The following is a 21006-nucleotide window of genomic DNA, read 5'->3' as shown; positions in this document are numbered from 1 at the left end:
TCATACAGACTTCGTCACCATTCACAGGTAATTCCTGCCTCATATTAAATGTCAATTTTAAAACAATTTAGTGTCCTTATTACCTTTTAACGGCAATATGTGAAAATCGTCATCAGCGAACTTGACCTCAATTGTATAATCAGTAGCAGCGTATTGAAATTTGAAAAGCATTGATTGATTTGTTCTTTACGTATTCAGGGAAACGACATAACCAAACAACCAAAACGTAAGTTAATATCGATGATAACCTAAATTTAGTCATCAATCAAACACATGTTAATTTGAAATATGTTGTTTTAATATATATATGTATGACCCAGATACATATGCATGTAGTTGCATGGACAGAACATTCAGTCCCATTTTCAAATCCAGTAAAAAGTAAAACGGATCAAAACCGAACTTGATCTGCATTTTGTTAGCAGTAGCAACATCTAACTATTTGAACAAAAAACATCAATTTCACGGATCATGAGTTATTTCAAGAATAATATTACCATCCCACCTAAACAAGAACCCATCCCGTCGTACAATCCTAAACGTATGATCGGATTTCCGTAAATCTAAATTAGATATCCAAAGACTGAGCACCACAAGCCAGAAAGTCATATTAGGTGTTCAAGAAGTGTACGCCGATCCGGTGCAAAATGTGCCATATGTTGCGTTGTTCATTGCAAGTATAAATGTAAAGAAAATCCATTAGGCTTATGAGTATTTAAGTTTAAACGGAGGTTATTAGTGGATAGGTAATCATTATCTGTATTCAATATAAAAAATGTTTATATTCTAAATATGTTTACTTGTCAAAGAATTCGCAGTGAACGTATGGTTGTCAATGAGAAAACTCTTCACAAGAAACCAAATGACACAGAATTGTACTTTAGGCCACCGTTTGGCCATCAGAAATAAGTAAAACCAAACAAAAGGCCCCAAATGACAAATGCAAATTGAGAAAAACTAACGGTCTGATATATGTAAAAAATAATAAACGTAATACAAAAATGATGCACGACAACATCTGAATTATAGGCTCCTGACTTGGGCCTACTTGTGTTTCTAACTGTTTTGTTTTATCACAGATAGTGTTGGAAAATTCACAAATGTTACTGTGAATATTTATTTTTTTAGTCAAAAAGGCAATGTTTTTGCATTATTTGCAAATAAACAAATACATGTATTACTAGTGTGTAACAGACCCATCCATTGGTGGTAATTGGTGGCATTTTTCGTTTAACATTTCTGCCAATGTTATAATGAATAGACAAACAAGTCACAAAAGACGTCATGGAAATCTAATGACTGAGCAACACAAAACCCTCTTAAAACCAAAGGTAATCCCCGGTGTTCTGAAAGGGAAAGCAGATCATGCTAGACATGGGGCTCTTGTCGACCTATTGCCAAAGGTTAGCTCCAATTTGGTGTTAACATTCTATGAAGTTTAAAGACAAAGTAGGAATATATAACGGACGTATGTCAACTCAATACATTCATATTTATTAAACATTCCCAACTATTACCCAGAATAGAAATATATAGAATGCGTAAGTAGCTGGAAATGCTATTCTTGAAATGATGTCTATTTTCTTTGCCATTGGAAGGTACGGTCGTCTTTTATCATCAAAATTAGGATCCATATCATTACCTTGAGACTGCAACAGAAAATAATAGATGTTCATTTGAATAAAACAGAATTCAAAATTTTCCTCTAAATCTATTTCACACGTTGGTTTTCCGTTTCATATACTGCCGAGTTACAGTTTCCTGTGCATTCTAACAACACAATGGCGTGTTTATGAACATTTTACCAAATTGATATATATGGCAATTACTTTGCATTATATGTTATAATAGATAATAGATAAACAGAAAGTTACACGTGTGTCATTATATGGACCTAATGCAGACAGTCCTGGTTTTTATGATCAGATTATGAATGTTGTTGAAGATTTTGGAAATGAAAGCTACATACTTTGTGGTGACTTTAATTTAATATTAGATCCATGTATTGATTACTGTAATTATTTACATGTTAATAATCCCAATGCCAGAGATAAAGTTTTAGAAATTATAGATAACTGGTCCCTTGTGAACCCATTCAGAGAACTGTTTCCTGATCAACACAGATACACTTGGAGAAAAAAATCACCCTTCAAACAGGCACGTCTTGATTTGTTTCTTATTCCAGACTGTATGTTGATAAATTTAAGAAAACTGTAAAATGGAACTTAGTTATCGTTCAGATAATTCCATGGTAGTTTTGGAATTTGAATTGAATTCTTTTGTTCGAGGTAAAGGTCTGTAGAAATTTAATAATTTCTAACTTTATGATATTGAATACATAAATATTGTTAAAGATAAGATTTTAGATGTTAAAAAACAGTATGGGGCATTGGTTTATAATTTTGATGATATACATGAGATTAGTAACGATGATCTCCATTTTACAGCAATTAGTCAGTTGTTTCTTGAAATTTTGTTGTTAGAAATTAGAGGTAAAATCATATCTCATTCAAGCTATAAGAAAAAACAGGGATAAAAAGGAGAAAGATCTATTATGTGATATTGAAATATTAGAAGCTAAATTGGAAGAAAATTTATTATATTAATGAAGCTAGCATTACTTTACAGAAAATGAATTATATTAAATCACCAGGGTCAGATGGTTTTTCAACGGATTTGTTAAAGTTTTTCAGGAAGGATTGTATAAGCTTTTGTTGTTAAATCTTTAAATTATGGGTCAAATTTGGGACATTTATCAGTGACTCAAAGGCAGGGAATCATTACATGTTTACCAAAAGACAATAAACCAAGGCATTTACTCAAAATTTGGAGACCGATCTCCTTACTTAATACTGTATACAAAATTGGTTCAGGGGTTATTGCTAGTAGATTTAAAAACGTTTTAGACAAACTGATTGATTTAGATCAACCTGGCTGTATTAGTGGGCGTTTTATTGGGGATAACATCAAATTGATTTATGATCTTTTACAATATACAGAAGAACGTAATATTTTATTGATTTTAATTGATTTTGAAAAAGCATTTGATTCTCTATCTTGGGACCTTTTGTTGTCAGTGTTGCAATTTTTTAATTTCGGTAAATCTATTATCAACTGGGTTACAGTATTTTATAATAATATCTCATCTGTAGTCATTCAGGGAGGAAATCTTTCAGTAGACAAGGGGATCCCTTATCAACCTACCTTTTTATACTTTGTGCAGAAATTTTGGCAATTAGAAATATGAGGGAATAAAAATATTACTTGCATACTTGTGACTAGGATAGAACATAAGTTATCACAGTTTGCAGATGATACTTCTCTTATTTTAGACAGTCCTTCAATCAAACTTTAAATGAATTAGATTGGTAGGCAAACCTCTCAGGGCTAAATATGAACTTTTCTAAAACACAGGTAGTTTGGATTGGGAGTTAAATATACTATAGTGACAAACTTTGTCCAAACAGAAATGTGTCCTAGGGTGCAACATCTTTTAAGTTATTGGGTATTAATTTTGACGTAAACCTTGATTAAATTATTAAAATCAATTATAGTGAGAGAGTTTTGCAGATAAAAAATCTAATCAAAATATGGTCAAAAAGAAATCTAACAGTAATTGGTAAAATTACAGTTGTGTTAACTCTTATTTTACCTGTCCTTAATCACCTTATAATTACATTGCCAAACCCAAATCAAGAACTTGTGAAAAAGATTAATGAGTTTATTTTTACATTTATTTAGATTCGCCTGTTCATAGAGTCAAGAAAGAGCTGTTACTCAAGGATTACAGTGAAGGTGGATTGCAAATGATCAATCTTAATTCCTGCATTATAGCACTCAAATCTACATTGGTTAGAAAACTTTTTCAATCCTACAATAAATGGAAAAATGATTTATTTTCTATAATAAATCAAGAAAAAATATTTGAGTAAAGATGAAAAATAAATTTTGGCAGGATGTGTTCCATGCATTGGACATTGTTGTTGATAAAAAAGAAAAGAATATGTGGGAATATTTTTTGTCAAGTCCACTGTGGATGAATAGAAAATAAACCTGTATTTTATAAAAAAAAATGGTTTAATAAAGGTATATTTTTCATAAATGACATTGTATCAGATGCTGGAAAAATTCTCAGTTTAGAACAATTACTAGAAGAAACATTCAAAGTTGAAAGCAATATAACAGCATAATTTCTGAAGTAAAGAATGCAAGAAAGAGATATGCTTTTGATAATTATAAACTAGTCACCCCTTTTATTCCTTCATTTGTCAAGATTTTTTTAAAAGCTTAAGGGGAAAAGTTGGAAAGCTTTTGCCACACTTTTCGATGAATGATCAGATATGTTGTTTTACATTGTATATGTGTACATAAATAAGTAAAACTAGAATTGTCATATGATATATTGTTTCTTACATGAGAAAGAACTACATAATTCATCTCTGCAAATAAATAACCAAAAACAAACAAAAAACTTTTAATTTCCTTGAAATTTGATATTTATCTTTCAATTATCTATTTACCTATTTATTTAATTTTGTTTCTTTTCCCTTTTCTTTTTTTCTTTTTTTTCTTTTGGTTTTGTTTTTTGTTTTTTGTTTTTTTCTCTTTTTTTCATAATTTTGAATTCAGAATAATCTGCGGACATACTTAAAAATATATATCTTATATATATTTTTTTTATTACTTCAACTACTTTTCATAACCTGTGCATTTGTTATATTAGATAATTATGTCTGATTATCCTAATGGTAAATTTCATTTTTTAATATATCTGATATGGTATATATTTTTTACAAATATGGAAAATTGTATGTATAATACTAACAAAAACTTACAGCTGTATATATATATATATATATATATATAAACGAGTCTAAATTGAAAACTACGTTCAAACCTATGACTGCGTTGGATAAAAACCGCAATTTTTATACGTGTGCATGTCAAACAAATTTCGTTGTAGAAGGGTCTAAAAACAGCACAAACAACATTTTCCAAAAGACCAAAAGAGTGAAAAAGTATATTTAAACAAAACGCATTTGACTAACAGGTCGAACAACTGATGTTCTTTAACCCTGCTGACTGCCATTGGCGATTGCCAAATAAAATTGATCACAAGATGTTACAAAATGGATCTCAATATAAATTTAATACGTCACGATAAAAAATTTTGTTATATATATATACGTTATTTACTTATGTTAACGAGGCTGGGATAAGGTACCGATGCTTGATGTTTTTAAACTAACAAATGTACAGATTTCAATAAAATATGATAAATTAAAAAAAAATGATATACCTAAATATGTTCTTAACATGCATTTAGAATTTTTTATGCATTCTGAATCAAAACTAGAGGTATATAATATGTTTGTTATTCTTTCTCACATGTTGAGTAATGATGTCATCATTATCATTATGAAATGTTTCATCGGTTATATGCAGTTGAATAAATATATTGTATAACAAATATTTTGTTGATATAGATTAGACCGTTGGTTTTCCCGTTTGAATGGTTTTACACTAGTTATTTTGGGGCCCTTTATAGCTTGTTGTTCGGTGTGAGCCAAGGCTCCGTGTTGAAGGCCGTACTTTAACCTATAATGGTTTACTTTTTAAATTGTTATTTGGATGGAGAGTTGTCTCATTGGCACTCACACCACATCTTCCTATATCTATATAAAGAATGTATGTGACTGCGTAAAATTGTTCTCAATTTTTAATGTGTAATAAAACAAACTTCTCGATTAATTCGATTTCCGTAATGTTTTGTTAACAAAATCCATTTGATGACCTTGAGAACTTGAGACAAACTATTGAACTGACCTCTTTAACATTAATACAAAAAAAAGGCACTTAACATAATGTAAGTGGTAAAAAATAAAGTTATATAAATATTAGATCAATAATCATTTTTTAACGATAAATACAACATTTGTCAATTAAAGGACGCACTAAACCCATAAATAACATATACATAAGAAGATGTGGTATGAGTGCCAATAAGACAAATTTTCATCCAAGTCACAATGGATTGAAAGTAAACAATTATATGTCAAAGTACGGACTGCGGCTCACCGAACAGCAAGCTATCCAGCCCCTCCCTCAAAAAAAATTCCTACATTAAAAACATTCAAACAGTAAAGCCAACGGTCTCATTTACTAGTATACTAAAAAAAACCACCAAACAACAGGTTACTGACTGGGAATGTGCATACAGATGCAGCAGGTTAAAACGTTTTAAAGTTTTATGCTGAAAAAAAATTTAAAGGAAACAATTGGTTCGATATGCATCTGTTACCAGAAGTTTGCATTCTGAATTGCTATTCAAACTTAATATGTTTACACACCTCTCTATACTTTTTCTTTGCTATTTTGTCTGCCTCCTCTTCTGACATCTGTTTACTAGCTAATACGTTGTCATAAACATGGACCTCCTTACGTTTAGCAGCCATTTCGGCAGCTGTTTCTTCTGACACTTTTCTTCTGGCTAACACATTCACTATAGAGAATTCAATTAATGCAGCAAACACAAACATAGCTTGAAATAAAGTCCAAACGTCGATTGCTTTCGGATATGAGACCTGAGGTGCGTTGAGTCTTGCTGTAGAACCTTGAGATGACATAGTTAAGACTGTAATGGCACCTAAAGAAATTCGTCCTGGAACAGCGAGAGGATGTAACCAAAACGAGACCCACGACATGATTACAATAAGCATATCCGGGACGAAAATTTCTAGCATGTAGTATCCAATGGCTCTTTGAAAAATAATTGTCAATTGTAGACAGGAAAATTCATTGTCTGTAAAATAAATTGTAAATAATAAATTTATCTACATATTTCAATGTTAAATAATTATCAAACAAAACGTGAATGACATTTAAATTGCAGATTCAAAAAAGTTTGTTGACTTTAAAAGTGGTTGATAGTCTTGACTCGAAATTGAAAGGATTTTATTCATTGATCAAAGACCCAATTTCAATATATATCATTCTGGAGTTGATCTGTAAATTCCTGTAAAATAAGAGTTATGCTGATTGTTATTTTGTTTGAAGTCTAATATAACAAAATTATTATTTATCTTTGTAACTAACCTCCTGGAAACGAGTTGACATCGCATAGCTCAACACTGGTTGTTGGAGTATTTTCTATATTATACAGAGGTAAAATCGCATTCTGTATTGTAACAGGCTTGTCTTTTACCCACAAATACACAACAACATCAGAGGTAAAACCATCTGAAATAAGATATATGCATTGACGAATAACAAAAAGCAGAAATATGTGTCATACAGGTTACTAGTTCATAACTATTTGGTCTTTTTACGTAATAATATTTCTTAGTCGTGATTCAGCCAAAATTGACGTTCACTTTCTCTAAACGAATATTATGTACCTGACATTATTCTCAAGTTTTTTATGCAAAGATATGTAAAATGGGACACCATTATACTGAACAATATAGTTACACGTTAATTTTGATAACAGCTTTTACAGATATGCAATATAAGGACGACATAATTGATCGTGTAATTTTGAGCCTTTGTATATGTAGCTGTTATTCTTGAACTCTTACGGTAAATGTGACGCTTCTGCAATTTATATATATAACATGGACTATGAAAATACACATCACCTTATAAGATGTTTCTTTTTTCTGATTGTGATAGAGTAAAAATGAATTTTCAACATTTGCCTTCCCCTTACTTTAGATAGTGGCGTTATAGCATACATCAACATCCCAACTCTGACAGGACGTGACTGAGTATTCATGTTTTAATTCTTGTTATGTATGAAACAGCTCCTCAACCCAAAGTAATTATAAATATATCCTTCCTTTCTCTAGCTCTTTTCGACTTACAGCTTTCTAGATGGATGACACAGGACTGTACATCTAGTGGATATAAATGAAAGTCCATAGAACACGCAAACTTTACATGAAACCTGAATCAGAAAACGAGTAAAATGTGAAAACAAAACGAACAGATTCGAACATAACTTATACTGTTCTTTTTTATAGTCATTATAATGATATTAAGTCTAATTATTGTTTTCAAGACTTAAAATGGATCGCAGCCCCTTTATAATGCAAACAGACCCTTTTTGAGTTAGTGGCATGTTTATAATACAAGTATTAGCTTTTATAATCGATGATATGATGGTAATTATCGCACATAGTAACAACCTTGTTTCGAAATCTTCTGTTGTTTTGTTTATATTTGTATTAGCATACGAACCGGGTTCATCTGTTACCGACTGTGTTGTCTACACAAGTATATAAGCACATGCACTTTGTGTAGGTTCTTTGAAAATTCAAACTGTTATTAATTCTTAACAAAGAATCTAAAATATGTACTCAATCGTATTGTGAATCATCGTTAATTTTTGGAAAGGTGCTAATCGAGAGGGAATTAAAACTTCAGACAGAACAGAATGTGATCCGACAAACGAACATTTACATTATCTTAAACCAGACACACATATCAAACTTTTTTTGTCACTTATCAACTTGCACAAATGTAAATAAAAATGCACTTTCCTTGTTTCTTACACAAAGTTAGGGATATACATTCTCCCCAACAATTTGTTACACATGTTTGAGAATCCACAATCCATTTATGCATACCACACCGATTTTTGTAAACCTATTAACAATACATTTTTTTAAATCAAGATAGATGAGTATCTTACATATGTAACTAGCAGCCAATTTTTTTTTAATAAACAACAGTCGTTTAGATAACGTCCAGTTTCATAAAATTATATTACTTTCGGCGTAAAAAAAATGAAATAAATATGAACTCCATATTCCTCTACCCATGGACCATCTTTTATATTTTAAAAGCCTATCATTTTTGTAACAAAATATCTTATTAATCTTGATGCATTTAAATCTCAATGTGATTTTATTCATTTTGTGCATCATTTAATAATAAAACACTTTATATAGTATACCTTGCGATGTTGTTAGGTCTTGTGTTTTTGTGTGGTTTAACATTCGATGTATAAAATTTTACAGTTTTCTTTTATTTCATTGTACACGAAAAACAGAATAGATATCTATGTTTAAGAATATGACATACATGTACCAACCTCAAACTGTAAACCACAGTCCCATCATGGTGTATATGTAAGAGTGTATTTGGAATTACTGAATTAGTTTGCTCAAACTTTGATTCTGGAAAGAATGTATCTGGAACCCAAAGTTTATTTATTTCTTCCCTATCAAGTTGAAGGGTGATATTCGTATAGTTAAACTTTAAACGATGATCGTTCCAAATCTGACGAAGATAACATGTCGTGGAAAAATCCTGCAGTAAAAAAAGACATCCTTTGAAACAAAATGACAATTTTTGGATATACTAAACCAGACGACAAATGATTTATGTACAGTACTGCATCAAAAATAAGAAGATGTAATATGACTACCAATGAGCACTATACATCCAAATCGCAATTTATATAGTAATAACAACTATAGGTCAAATTACGGCCTTCAATACAACTGAGATGCAACGTTAGCTAGAAAAAAATATGACAGAAGCAAGAAGATTTACATGTTGTATTGATTAACATGAGAGAAATTGTCAGTTATAATATTAATATGTTTCTAGTGATTTTGGCATAACATTTAATAGTAGAGCAAAAACATTCGTTTACAAATGTAACTGAGTTGTCTTACAAAATTTTAACGGATGGACTAACATTGGTATACAATTAAACAACTAGTATTCGATAGTCGTATGAAAACATAATACAAATCAAAAGTGAAAATTGACCGCCTTGTTCGTGCTAAAAAGTAAGGCAAACGGCCATCCATGACAAGATGTTAATTACTTGTTCCTGCCTAGAGACAAGTTAAATAATTTTGAACATAAACACTTGTTAGGCGGATTTTAATTGGATAGTGAAATGATGATGACACAGATAATCCATCATTCAGGGAAGGGAATGCAGGTTTTCTGTTTCTGTAAGCTGCATGAATAGACAATAATTACGCGTACCTCTATGATAAGTGAACAACATTATACGTGTACCTCTAGGGAACGTGAACAAAGTTTGACGTTTACCTCTAGGGTACGTGAAAAAAAATGTTACGTGTAATCTAGGGTACGTGTAACAAAATGAATTATGACCCACACGGCCCTTAATAGTTTACATCATCGTCTCTGTTGATCAGTGGTGAATAGATGCTTCATTGCCAATCATATAACTTAGCAAAAGTAAACAACTATAAAAACGACAAAAACCTTCTAATTACAAGTGCATGTACCATAGCTTTATATTTATTGGTTTACATTTATATTGTTTTAGAAGAAAAAAAACGAAAATTGTCTATGGTTACATCCGCTATTCTAAAAGTAGCAATATTATCCAACTAACCATTTCTGTTTACGTAATATCAATAAAAGGTAGTGTTAATAGTATCTAAAAGAGATATCTAATTCAATTAATCATGCATAATATTTATATTATAGTAAATATTAAGCTTATTACCATTTCATTTACGTTTACATCATATATTTCAGAAATGGTCAATTTAACGCTTATATTTGTTGGCCTTTCTTGGTCTAAATCTGAAAAAAATGCATAATGCTTTATATCTTCATTCGTGAAACCATTATGCTTCAAGACTTGGAATATTTACATCGGGTCTTACGATGGGCAGACACAAAACAGTCTTTTTCTACAGGTTTTATGTTTCATGGAAAGAATTTAAACAATGTGTTATAAGTAAAGTTGAATAATTCCTTGGCAATTGTTGTGGACGGCGACAAATACGTTCTAATTGTTACCTCAATCTCATCCTTTTTTTTTCTTCGAATGGGACACACTGATTTAGACCCCGTGATTACAAGAGCAACACGACGGGCACTTATGTAGAGCAGTCTTTGTTAACTTATCTTGGCTAACAGATATCACCTCCTAATATTTGTGGGGTTCGTGTTACTCAGTATTTAGTTGTCTGTGTTGATTTCTAGGTAATGGTGTTTGTCTTTTGGTCGATTGTTTTCCAATGACATTGTCAGATTAGTTTTTGTAAAGAGAGTTTGATTGTCCTTTTGATATATTATGTCTCTCATTCGCCTTGAATTATTGATATAATGGAGGTATATAGATGAATCTAGAAAAGTGCTTAAAAAGTGTGATCTTTTTTTTAATTTCCTACCCCGAGTAAACACGTAATGAGACCATTGAAAACATTTACGTTAATGATAAACACACCAAGTATTGATTCTTATCCTAGTGGAATCTTTGAGTACGTGTATCCTTTCATAAATTTCTAATAAATATTTTTCAACATGATAATTATTTATATTATCGAATTGAAGGGACATAACGCACCAATCATCATGAAATCTAGTCAACGTAATATACTCAAGTGTTATTATCAACATTCTGTTTGAATCGGTATATACAATAAGGTAAAGGTAATAATTTTCTCCTGATTGAATTGTTATGGAGCATGTGGTTCTAGATAATATACTTACCGCCGACATCAACTCCTGGAGGTATCCTTTTATCATACGCTGTATCCAACATCAACGAGTTAAGAATGTTCTGTCTAATATTACACATACTTCATATTTATGTGTTTGATGTTGTTAGATTTGTTTACAAGATTTCCATATACCTAACATACATGTGGTCAATAGTACAGACCGACCAAAAGTCTAGAATTTCAAGTTTATATACATGTACATTTCTCTTGAAATATGAAAGAACCATGAAAGATTATTCTACCAGCCACTCTATTCGTGGGTGGTGTTTGTTGTTCTTCTGTGGTTCACTTGTTGTAATGTACTGTAATATTATTCATTTATGTATTTCTCAGTCCTTATACTTCTCGCGTTTATAATATGCACTGTGTATTCATGTCATGTAATGTTGTCCGTTTAGTGGTATTTTAATTATTTCCATATAAGCGGGAGGTTTTGCTAGCAACACAACCAGGTTGAACCAACAAATGCGTTTTGTGAAATGTCCTGTTCCAAGTCAGGAGTTCGGCATTTGTATCAAATAGTTCGTTTCTATGTGTTTGCGATTGTTTTTAAAGCAATTAAGTCTTTCTGTTGTTACGTGGTTTTCCTCGTTTCAGTTTGTAACCTGGATTTGTTTTCGCTTAATCAATTTATGACTACTGAATAACGGTATGCTAAAGTTACCTTTATTTTTTACAAATGATATTGCTTGATGTTATTCGTAAAGGGCGCTCACTTCAATTATTTTGTTTTGATGATTTATGATTATTATGAACAAGCTGACTATGCAGTATAGGCTTTGCATATTGTTGAAGGCCGTATGGTGACCTATAGTTGTTAATGTCTGTGTCATTTTTGGTCTCTTGTGGACAGTTGTCTCGTTAGCAATCATACCACATCTTCGTTTTAATAAGATCTGCATATTATCTTTACGGAGTAGCTTAGATCATCCCGTGTTTGTATTGGAGATCGTGTTGCTCAGTCTTAGTTTTCTATGTCATGCTGGTCTTTTCGTAGTCTGTCTTTTGTTTGGCCTTAGATTGTCAGTTTGTTTTTGACCTTGAATTGTCCTTTTATTTTGGACTCATGAGTTTAATTATCCCTTTGATTTACTTTCTGAATATTTGTTTGTACATATTGTCTTTCAAATGAATATGTTATAATAAATTTAAAAAAAAAAACAGCGGAGATAAAAGTGAAATTTTGCCTTCAAGGATTTTTGTTCATCCATTGCATCCTCTCTTATTTGTTTTGTAAACGAAAAAAAATAAGTAGTACTTACTGACGTGATACAGCCATTGTATAGCAAATAAAAAAACTGAATCTTAGGAATATCATTCGAGTGACCATCTCAGATTTGTTTTATATGCGTTTATTTTGCCCAGCAGAGTAAACCGAAAACCTGTAATGAGAATACTGAGTTCATTAATGAAACCATGTACATGTATTACTGAAATGGTGGCTTTAGGTTACATTATAGAGGGGATTTTTTTTCAACCCCGATACTAATTACAAATAGGACCACTACGAGTGCTACATATGATGCACAATCTGTTTAAAAAATATGAGGCAAATATTATGGAGTTGGGTCATGATATTCCAGCAGCTGGCCATCAATATCTCTCTGCAGAACCTAAATCCTTTCTGCAGAACCTAAATCGCAAAATAATTTGATTAGGATCGTGTAGCGTATTCTTATGTCTTCTATATAGTGTTTTGTGGACTGCATTTTGTCGTTTTTCATTTTTTGAATTGATGTTTTTTTTTCACTATAAAATTGAGAATGGAAATGGGGAACATGCAAAAGAGACAACAATCCGACCATAGAAAAAAAACAACAGCAGAAGGTCACCAACAGGTCTTCAATGTAGCGAGAAATTCCCGCACCCGGAGGCGTCCTTCAGCTGGCCCCTAAACAAATATATTCTAGTTCAGTGATAATGAACGCCATACTAATTTCCAAATTGTACACAAGAAACTAAAATTAAAAATAATACAAGACTAACAAAGGCCAGAGGCTCCTGACTTGGGACAGGCGCAAAAATGCGGCGGGGTTAAACATGTCTGTGAGATCTCAACCCTCCCCCTATACCTCTAGCCAATTTGGAAAAGTAAACGCATAACAATACGCACATTAAAATTCAGTTCAAGAGAAGTCCGAGTCTGATGTCAGAAGATGTAACCAAAGAAAATAAACAAAATGACAATAATACATAAATAACAACAGACTACTAGAAAGATTATGATTTCATCATATAAACATCAGGCACAATCCTTCCCGTTAGGGGTTTAGTATCATACCATCATAACATATATGAGAAGATCATAACCCGTGTCATGCCAACAACTTGTTTTTGAATATATGTGTTTAGTTCCGATGCAAAGACCCTATAAGTGAATCAATATTAACGCCAAAATATGAAATCTTTAATGACTTCACAACAGTATCGTAACTATATCCTAGGCCTTCTTAATAAGTCTATTCAAAGGTTTTGTTAGTTTTTGAGGTGAATACTGACACCTTTGTGCTTTATAAAGAATATTGCCATAAAAAATTGGATGTGAAATACCTGAACGTATAAGAAGTCTGCATGTTGAGCTATATTTACGAATGTTGTCCTTATACCGATGATAAAATTTAGTAAATGTTTTGACTAGTTTGTGATATCGAAAACCCTGGTGTAATAATTTTTCAGTAATACATAAATTTCTCTCGCTAAAATCTAAAACATTGTTACATACACGAGCGAATCGTACAAGTTGAGTTATATAAACACAGTAAGATGGTGACAAGGGAACGTCACCATCTAAAAATGGATAATTAACGATAGGAAATAAAAAATCATCTCTTTGATCATAAATTTTAGTATTCAGCTTTTCGTTAATGATATAGATATCAAGATCGAGGAAAGGGCAGTGGTCATTGTTAGTATTAGCTTTATTTAAAGTAAGTTCAACAGGATAAATTTCTTTAATATACATACTGAAGTCGTCATTATTGAGAGCCAAAATATCATCCAAATATCTATAAGTATTATTAAATTTGTTTATCAGATGTTGTTTCGATGGGTCTTTGCTTATTTTTGTCATAAATTGTAACTCATAGCAATACAAAAACAGGTCCGCAATAAGTGGTGCACAGTTAGTCCCCATTGGAATTCCGATAATCTAACGATATACGGAATCCCCAAAGCGAACAAAAATGTTATCTAGTAAAAATTCAAGGGCATATATAGTATCAAAGCATGTCCAATTGACATAGTTTATTGCTACTAAAAAATGACGTATAAGAGTTTGAACATATATATTCACATTCTGACTTTTTAAATGCCCATTTAATTAGGTGTGTGAATTTTTTCTTAATGAGAATGTGAGGCAATGTGGTAGAAAAATCAAAACTTTGAACAGATTCAAAATCACCAATATAAGCATGCAATTTATCAAGTACTTCCAACGAGTTCTTGACACTCTAAAAGTAATTAATTCCACTATTTTCGAAGGCCTTATTTGAACAATTTATTATCAGATTTTTAATTGTACCAAGTGTGCTGGTAAGAAGAATAGACAATTTAGTAGTGGAACAATGGCTTGAAGACGAAATAAATCTATATTTGTAAGGTGTTTTGTGTAGCTTCGAAAGCCAGTACATAGTTGGGACTTTCATTGTATTTGGCTCTGCTTGTAAAGCGGTAGCTAAAAGTTTATGTTTGTTACAGATGTCGGTTTCTGAAAATGGAGTCAGTTGGAATGTTGGTGAATTGGTGATTTCTTTTTTCAGAACCTCAATGTAAAATTTACGTCAAACAATAAAAATATTATTAGCAGCTTTATCGGCCGGGACAAACACAAATTTCTTGGCTAGTTCTTTTAGTTTATGTTTGATACGAGAAATAGGTTTTTGTGGTTATTGTTAATAGTAAAATGTTCTTTAAAATGTTGAATACGTATATCAACTATCTTCATTACTGAATTAAAAAAAGAGTCCAAAGATTTTTTGTCTCTTTTTCCCGTTTTATCCATTTCATACAGTAAGTATGAAGTGAGTCGTGGATGATATTACGACACTCATTCCAATTAATAATTGACGGGTGACGATATTTAGGTCCTTTACTGAGGAATGATTTTAACTCTCGGTCTTGAACGATGTTAAGATCTCCTGTTATAACATGGGAAATGGGTCCATAAATATATTCGGAGGTACTACAATTACATGAAGTAGGTGTATTTTCACTGATATTAACATCTTTACACAGTTTACTATAATTAAACACAAATTTCCGGGTAGATTTCTTGTAAATATAACAAATAAGAGGGAGCTCAGTATTGTCAAAATATCCCGGAATTTGTTCTTTAACAGAATGGTCGTTAAATATACCGGCAATATTTACAAAATCAAAGCCTTTATTGACATACTTTATTTTAATAAAATGTTTTTTATGATCTTCAGGGCGATCAATTTTGGGAAATAGTTTAGAATAACAATATGCCATAATAATTTGATCAATTTCATACTTAGGACTGCTATATGAAATTGTGTTGCAATCCTCCAAAATTTTATTTAACATATTAACCGGTAATGAACAGAGTTTTGTTAACAGATAATGTCTGCCGTTGTTTTTTTAAATAGACATTAGGTCCGAAATATTGGTATGATTGGTCCGAAATTTTCTTTGATTGCGATTTGTTCTACGACCGTGCGAACGGTTTTTACGAACAGTTTTAGAAACTATATCCAAAATGTTAACGGAATCGGTTCTAGATATATTACCAATTCCCATGATATTATCATTAAGACCGAGAGGGCAGACTGTCTGTAATTGTTTAATCCAATTTAATTCAATTATTTTCCGTGATCTTACAAACTTTGAATGAGATTCACCAGGCTGCTTATTTACTACTTCTAAAGGTTGAACTGCTAAATATTTAAAAGGATGGTTGTGTTTCTTAAGGTGTTGGTAAATGATACTTTAGAATTTAGTGGGTCTTTTAAAACAATACAGATGTTCTTGAGTGCGTTTAGATAAATACCGTCCAGTTTCACCTACGTACTGAATACCACATCCCGGTTTGTTTCATGTGAGTAAATAAATAATACTGTTTGTTTTTCAAGTTATATCAGTTTCAAAATTCAAAGAAAATGTGCGACCATTAAATCTGGATCTTACCGTATTGTTGGTGGAAAGACGGGGACATGTAAGTCATTTTTTGGCATGACACTTATCGATAGAAGGGTAACCACGATTTTTATTGTTAAAATTTTAGCGATGGTAGTATTTTTAGATAACCGATTTTGAAGATTGTACCGTGTAGATACCCTTTGAACAAGTTTAGTATTTAATATTTTTCCATTTCTAAGCTTCATAATTGTTTTTGTTCGTGAATTATATTATAAAGGAGCAAAGACTGGCGTCCAGAATATGAACCAGCATACAATAATTTAAGTTACGTAAAATTGATAAATCTGTTCGGCTAAATATGTCAAACGCTATCAGTATTAATTACCCGAAAAAGATAGGGTATATCAGGGTAGGACTGATGGGTGACTAAATAGTAGAATGGGGCTGAATATTGAAATACTACTTTTTGATAAATATTCATAAAGTAATGAACTAGAGCAGTTCTCGCTCAGACACACACTCCATAATCCAGTATATTATAAGAGCATAAACCTGAAGCACGGGGAGGCACTCTACTGCCTCCACACGGCACTAAAGACAAACTCTGTAAAAAATAAAACTGAGAATGGAAATGGGGAATATGCCAAAGAGACTATCCCTTTATTATACATCTTCCTGTGAAACAAGGGTTCAGAGAGTTCAATTATTCAACCAGTTCAGTTTGACCTAATTTTCATTGTGATTGCGATTAGAAAAAAATGAGGTTGGATGTGACTTGTATTTTAGTTTTATGATATACACTTCCCTCTTCGAACTGCTATTGGAAATTTTTAAACATCCCAAATCAGTCTAGTGAAATGGTGTTCTGTCAAATGACGATGATCAACACCCTTTGCTTTTACTAAAAAGAAAAAAAACAACAATTACAAGATAAATTTACTACCTGTTGAAATAATTTTATCAAAAGTCAATAAAACCATTATCCTGCAATCACCCTTGTATTGTACAAATAACAGGTGCACACATAATTTTTTGCTTTATTTGTACTTGTTTACTTGTACTCTCCTTTTATCCCTTTTCCATTTTGAGCAAGCGGTTATGTGGACATTTCCTTTGCGGTACCAGTTCATTTTGGGGTCCTCTTCCCGGTCCGCGTTTACACTATGTCGATTTCTTTGAAAAATTAGAGACCATGCTTCAAGTGTTGGAAGTAAATTTCAGAAATAAAACAATACTCGAACACGATAACGCGGTCATATACAGCTTGTGAACAGTTGTAGGATGATTTTTTGTAAAAGATATTATGTATGGAGAATTTCATAAAAGGTATCAAAAGCCCTCTCCCTTTTTTCAAGGTCAGATATTTGTTTCTTTTCTGTTAAATTCAATTATTTTCGTGTTTCTGGCATCAGACTACAAATATTTTCCTTCTCCTTTGCTAAAATGCATCTTTTGGTAAAAGTCAAATTAAATTAAAAATTTGCACCGCTTCAAACATGAAATAAATCACGGTAACTGTTTATATATAGACCATTATAAAATATGCTTCTAGGACAATCAATCATTTATTGGCATTACTGATGTTTTCTAGTCAGTGCATCCGTGCGTTCGTTCGTTCGTTTGCCCGACCGTCTGTCCCGCTTTAGGTTGAAGTTTTTGGTCGAGATAGTATTTGACGAAGTTGAAGTCCAATCAACTCGACACTTAGTAAATATAGTGCCGATGTGGCATCCGTGTACTATGGGCACATTCTTGTTTCCACATGTTTTACTTATTTTAATATATATGCAACTGGTATAACCCTTTAAATAGTAAACATTTCAAAGAAAACAGTAGACAGAATACAGAGAGTCTCTATATATTAAAGTAGTATATAATCGTAGTTTAGATAAACGCGAAAAATAATTGTCCTCTCTAAGAAAGTATATTAGTTGTGGTTTTTGCGATCTAAAACCATGATATGGAGATAAGATTGGCTTATTTTTTTCGTTTTTGTTATCTATCATACGATTGGTTGTACTTGTGCATGTTTCAAATCGGAAATGTTATGTCTAATAGTCAGCTGATGACGGAATCAATATCCGGACTCCTTTCATGTCGTTTTTCTCCAAAAATAACTCAATCTGACTAATCATGAGAATGGATGACAAATGCGACTATGCATGTTACCTATAGAACATAGAGGCATGATGATTAATTTATCGTGGAAGGAAGAGAAGCGACACACAAAGAAGGGTCTTCTCGTTTAACAGTATAGATATGTTCAGTGTCGGAAAATATAAAAATATATTTGTACTCGCTGCAAAACAGGAGAAAAGCTCGGCAAGAATCGCTTAGCTTCACTTTTCGTCCTGTTTCTAAAGCTCATTATTTTATATTTTCCGACAATGTACATATATTGTATATATATTTACCACATGCAACGACAGTTATTGTTTGCTAAATATTAAAAGCTCTTTTTGTTTCTTTACACATCGTCTACACTCTGTAAGTGTATATTCACTGAGTTTGTAGATTTAAAGAGTTTTTCAAAAGTTCATAAATCGATTGTGAGAAGACAAATGCAGATTACGAATCAAAACCGAGGGAACACATCAACTATAAGGGGAAACAACAGGAACACTGAAGTGCAACAAAACATTCAACAACACACATATAAACTAACTATTTGAATAACTGTCATATACCTGATTTGGTACAGGACATTTTAAGACAAATTGTGGTTTAAATGGCAAGCCAAACCTCCCGCTTTATGACAATGAAAAACAATATCGGTTAAATATTAGGTAACAAAAATACAACACAAACACCCACAAGAACATTTACAACAGAGAAACGCACAAATAAATAATATGATAGTCAACACAACATATAAACTGCAAAACAATGATTGCAAATATATCATTCTGTATTTGTTAAGGCAAAGTGTTATTCTCTTGTAGCATCTTACGCGAGTCTAAATTAATTATGCATGCTTGTCTTATTAGAACTGTATTGCCTACTTCTTTTTGTATTGATTATGCCGTGAGTTAGGATTCGTTAGTGAAAGTCTGGCAATGCCAGTTAGTTTCTGATTTACGAGATTAATAGTCCCGTTGGTATCTTCCGACTATCTTTTACATGACTATCATTTCTAGTCAACTGAAATAAAATTTAAAACATTTATTCCTATGCGATAAACTCATATAAAAACAACCATGTGTTGGTTGCAGATAGATATTATTAGCAAAAGCTTGAAATCATAATCTTAGATTTTACAACTACAAAAAAATTGACGTCAATGCCACTGAAACAAAAAACATAACTGCACATTCCGACCTTAAAAAGTATTATATTAATTCAGAAACATCTTCTTCCTTATACAATAAAACATCTGGTCTAACAATTATAATCTAACTGACAAGATAGATAGATATAAAACCACTTCCCGTATTAAATTCTTTATTTCGAATAGGAAGACATTTGACCTGGATACATATACCTGTTAAAAGAAACGTTGCATAGGTGGAACGATATCTACCCATACCAAAATCAAAGTTAATGATGTGGGAAGGTAAACATTTAAATATATTTCCGTTAAACTGAATTGTTTTATCAATCAAGGTAAATCGTATCCTGGTTTAAAGAATTTAAAGTATGTATTTGTAGTCAATAAAATTTTACTGAAAAAATTACATTTATACTCCATTTTGATATTTCGTTCGCAATGCAATTGGGTTTTTTTTTCTTGCAATATTCTAAATTATATTTGGCTTTAAAATCACGAAATATAACAAGCAGTCTATAATCGGAACTAAACACATTTATTTAAAAACCAGTTGTTGGCATGACACGGGTTATGTTTTTCTCATAAATAGGTTATGATGGTATGATACTAAACCCCTAACAGGAAGAATTGTGCCTGATATTCATATGAAGTCTGGAGCTGGCATGTCAGTTAAATGCTAGTAGTCTGTTGTTATTTATGTATTATTGCTATTTTGTATATTTTCTTCGATTACATCTTCTGAAATCAGACTCGGACTACTCTTGAACTGAATTTAAATGTGTGCATGTTTATGCGTTTTCTTTTCTACATGGGCTAGAGGTATAGGGGAAGGTATGAGATCTCATAAACATGTTTAACTCAGCCGCATTTTTGCGCCTGTCCCAAGTCAGGAGCCTCTGGCCTTTGTTAGTCTTGTATTTATTTTTATTTTTAGTTTCTTGTGTACAATTTGGAGTTTAGTATGGCGTTCATTATCACTGAACTAGTATATCTATACTTGTTTAGGGACCAGCTGAAGGACGCCTCCGGGTGCAGGAATTTCTTGCTGCATTGAAGACCTGTTGGTGACCTTTTGCTGTTGTCTGTTCTATAGTCGGTTTGTTGTCTCTTTGGCACAATCCCCATTTCCATTCTCAA

The 21006-nt window shown here is 31.9% G+C and overlaps 1 protein-coding gene across 1 annotated transcript; it reads right to left on the bottom strand.

Moving 5' to 3' along the window:
* Positions 1-1488: 1488 nt before the first annotated feature.
* Positions 1489-19996, bottom strand: LOC139486964 (glutamate-gated chloride channel-like). Its single transcript, XM_071272003.1, has 9 exons — positions 19920-19996; positions 12767-12886; positions 11494-11567; positions 10499-10578; positions 9095-9312; positions 7863-7945; positions 7096-7239; positions 6351-6802; positions 1489-1649 (listed from the first exon to the last, which is right to left on the bottom strand). The coding sequence occupies exons 2-9, from the start codon at positions 12832-12834 to the stop codon at positions 1497-1499; spliced, it is 1272 nt and encodes a 423-aa protein (XP_071128104.1). The 5' UTR covers positions 12835-12886; positions 19920-19996; the 3' UTR covers positions 1489-1496.
* Between the last annotated feature and the right edge of the window lie 1010 nt (positions 19997-21006).

The sequence above is a fragment of the Mytilus edulis genome, chromosome 8 (assembly GCF_963676685.1).
Source record: "Mytilus edulis chromosome 8, xbMytEdul2.2, whole genome shotgun sequence".
Taxonomy (NCBI): domain Eukaryota; kingdom Metazoa; phylum Mollusca; class Bivalvia; order Mytilida; family Mytilidae; genus Mytilus; species Mytilus edulis.
Note: the sequence above shows the minus strand (reverse complement) of the source record. Positions and strands in the feature narration are given on the sequence as shown.

Excerpts from the sequence above, each read along its gene's own strand:
- LOC139486964 (XM_071272003.1), bottom strand. The coding sequence starts at position 12,834 with ATGGTCACTCGAATGATATTCCTAAGATTCAGTTTTTTTATTTGCTAT. Across the intron at positions 11,568-12,766 it reads ACAATGGCTGTATCACGTCA|ACAGAACATTCTTAACTCGT; the intron begins GTAAGTACTACT and ends GTGTAATATTAG. Across the intron at positions 9,313-10,498 it reads ATGTAAACGTAAATGAAATG|GATTTTTCCACGACATGTTA; the intron begins GTAATAAGCTTA and ends TTTTTACTGCAG.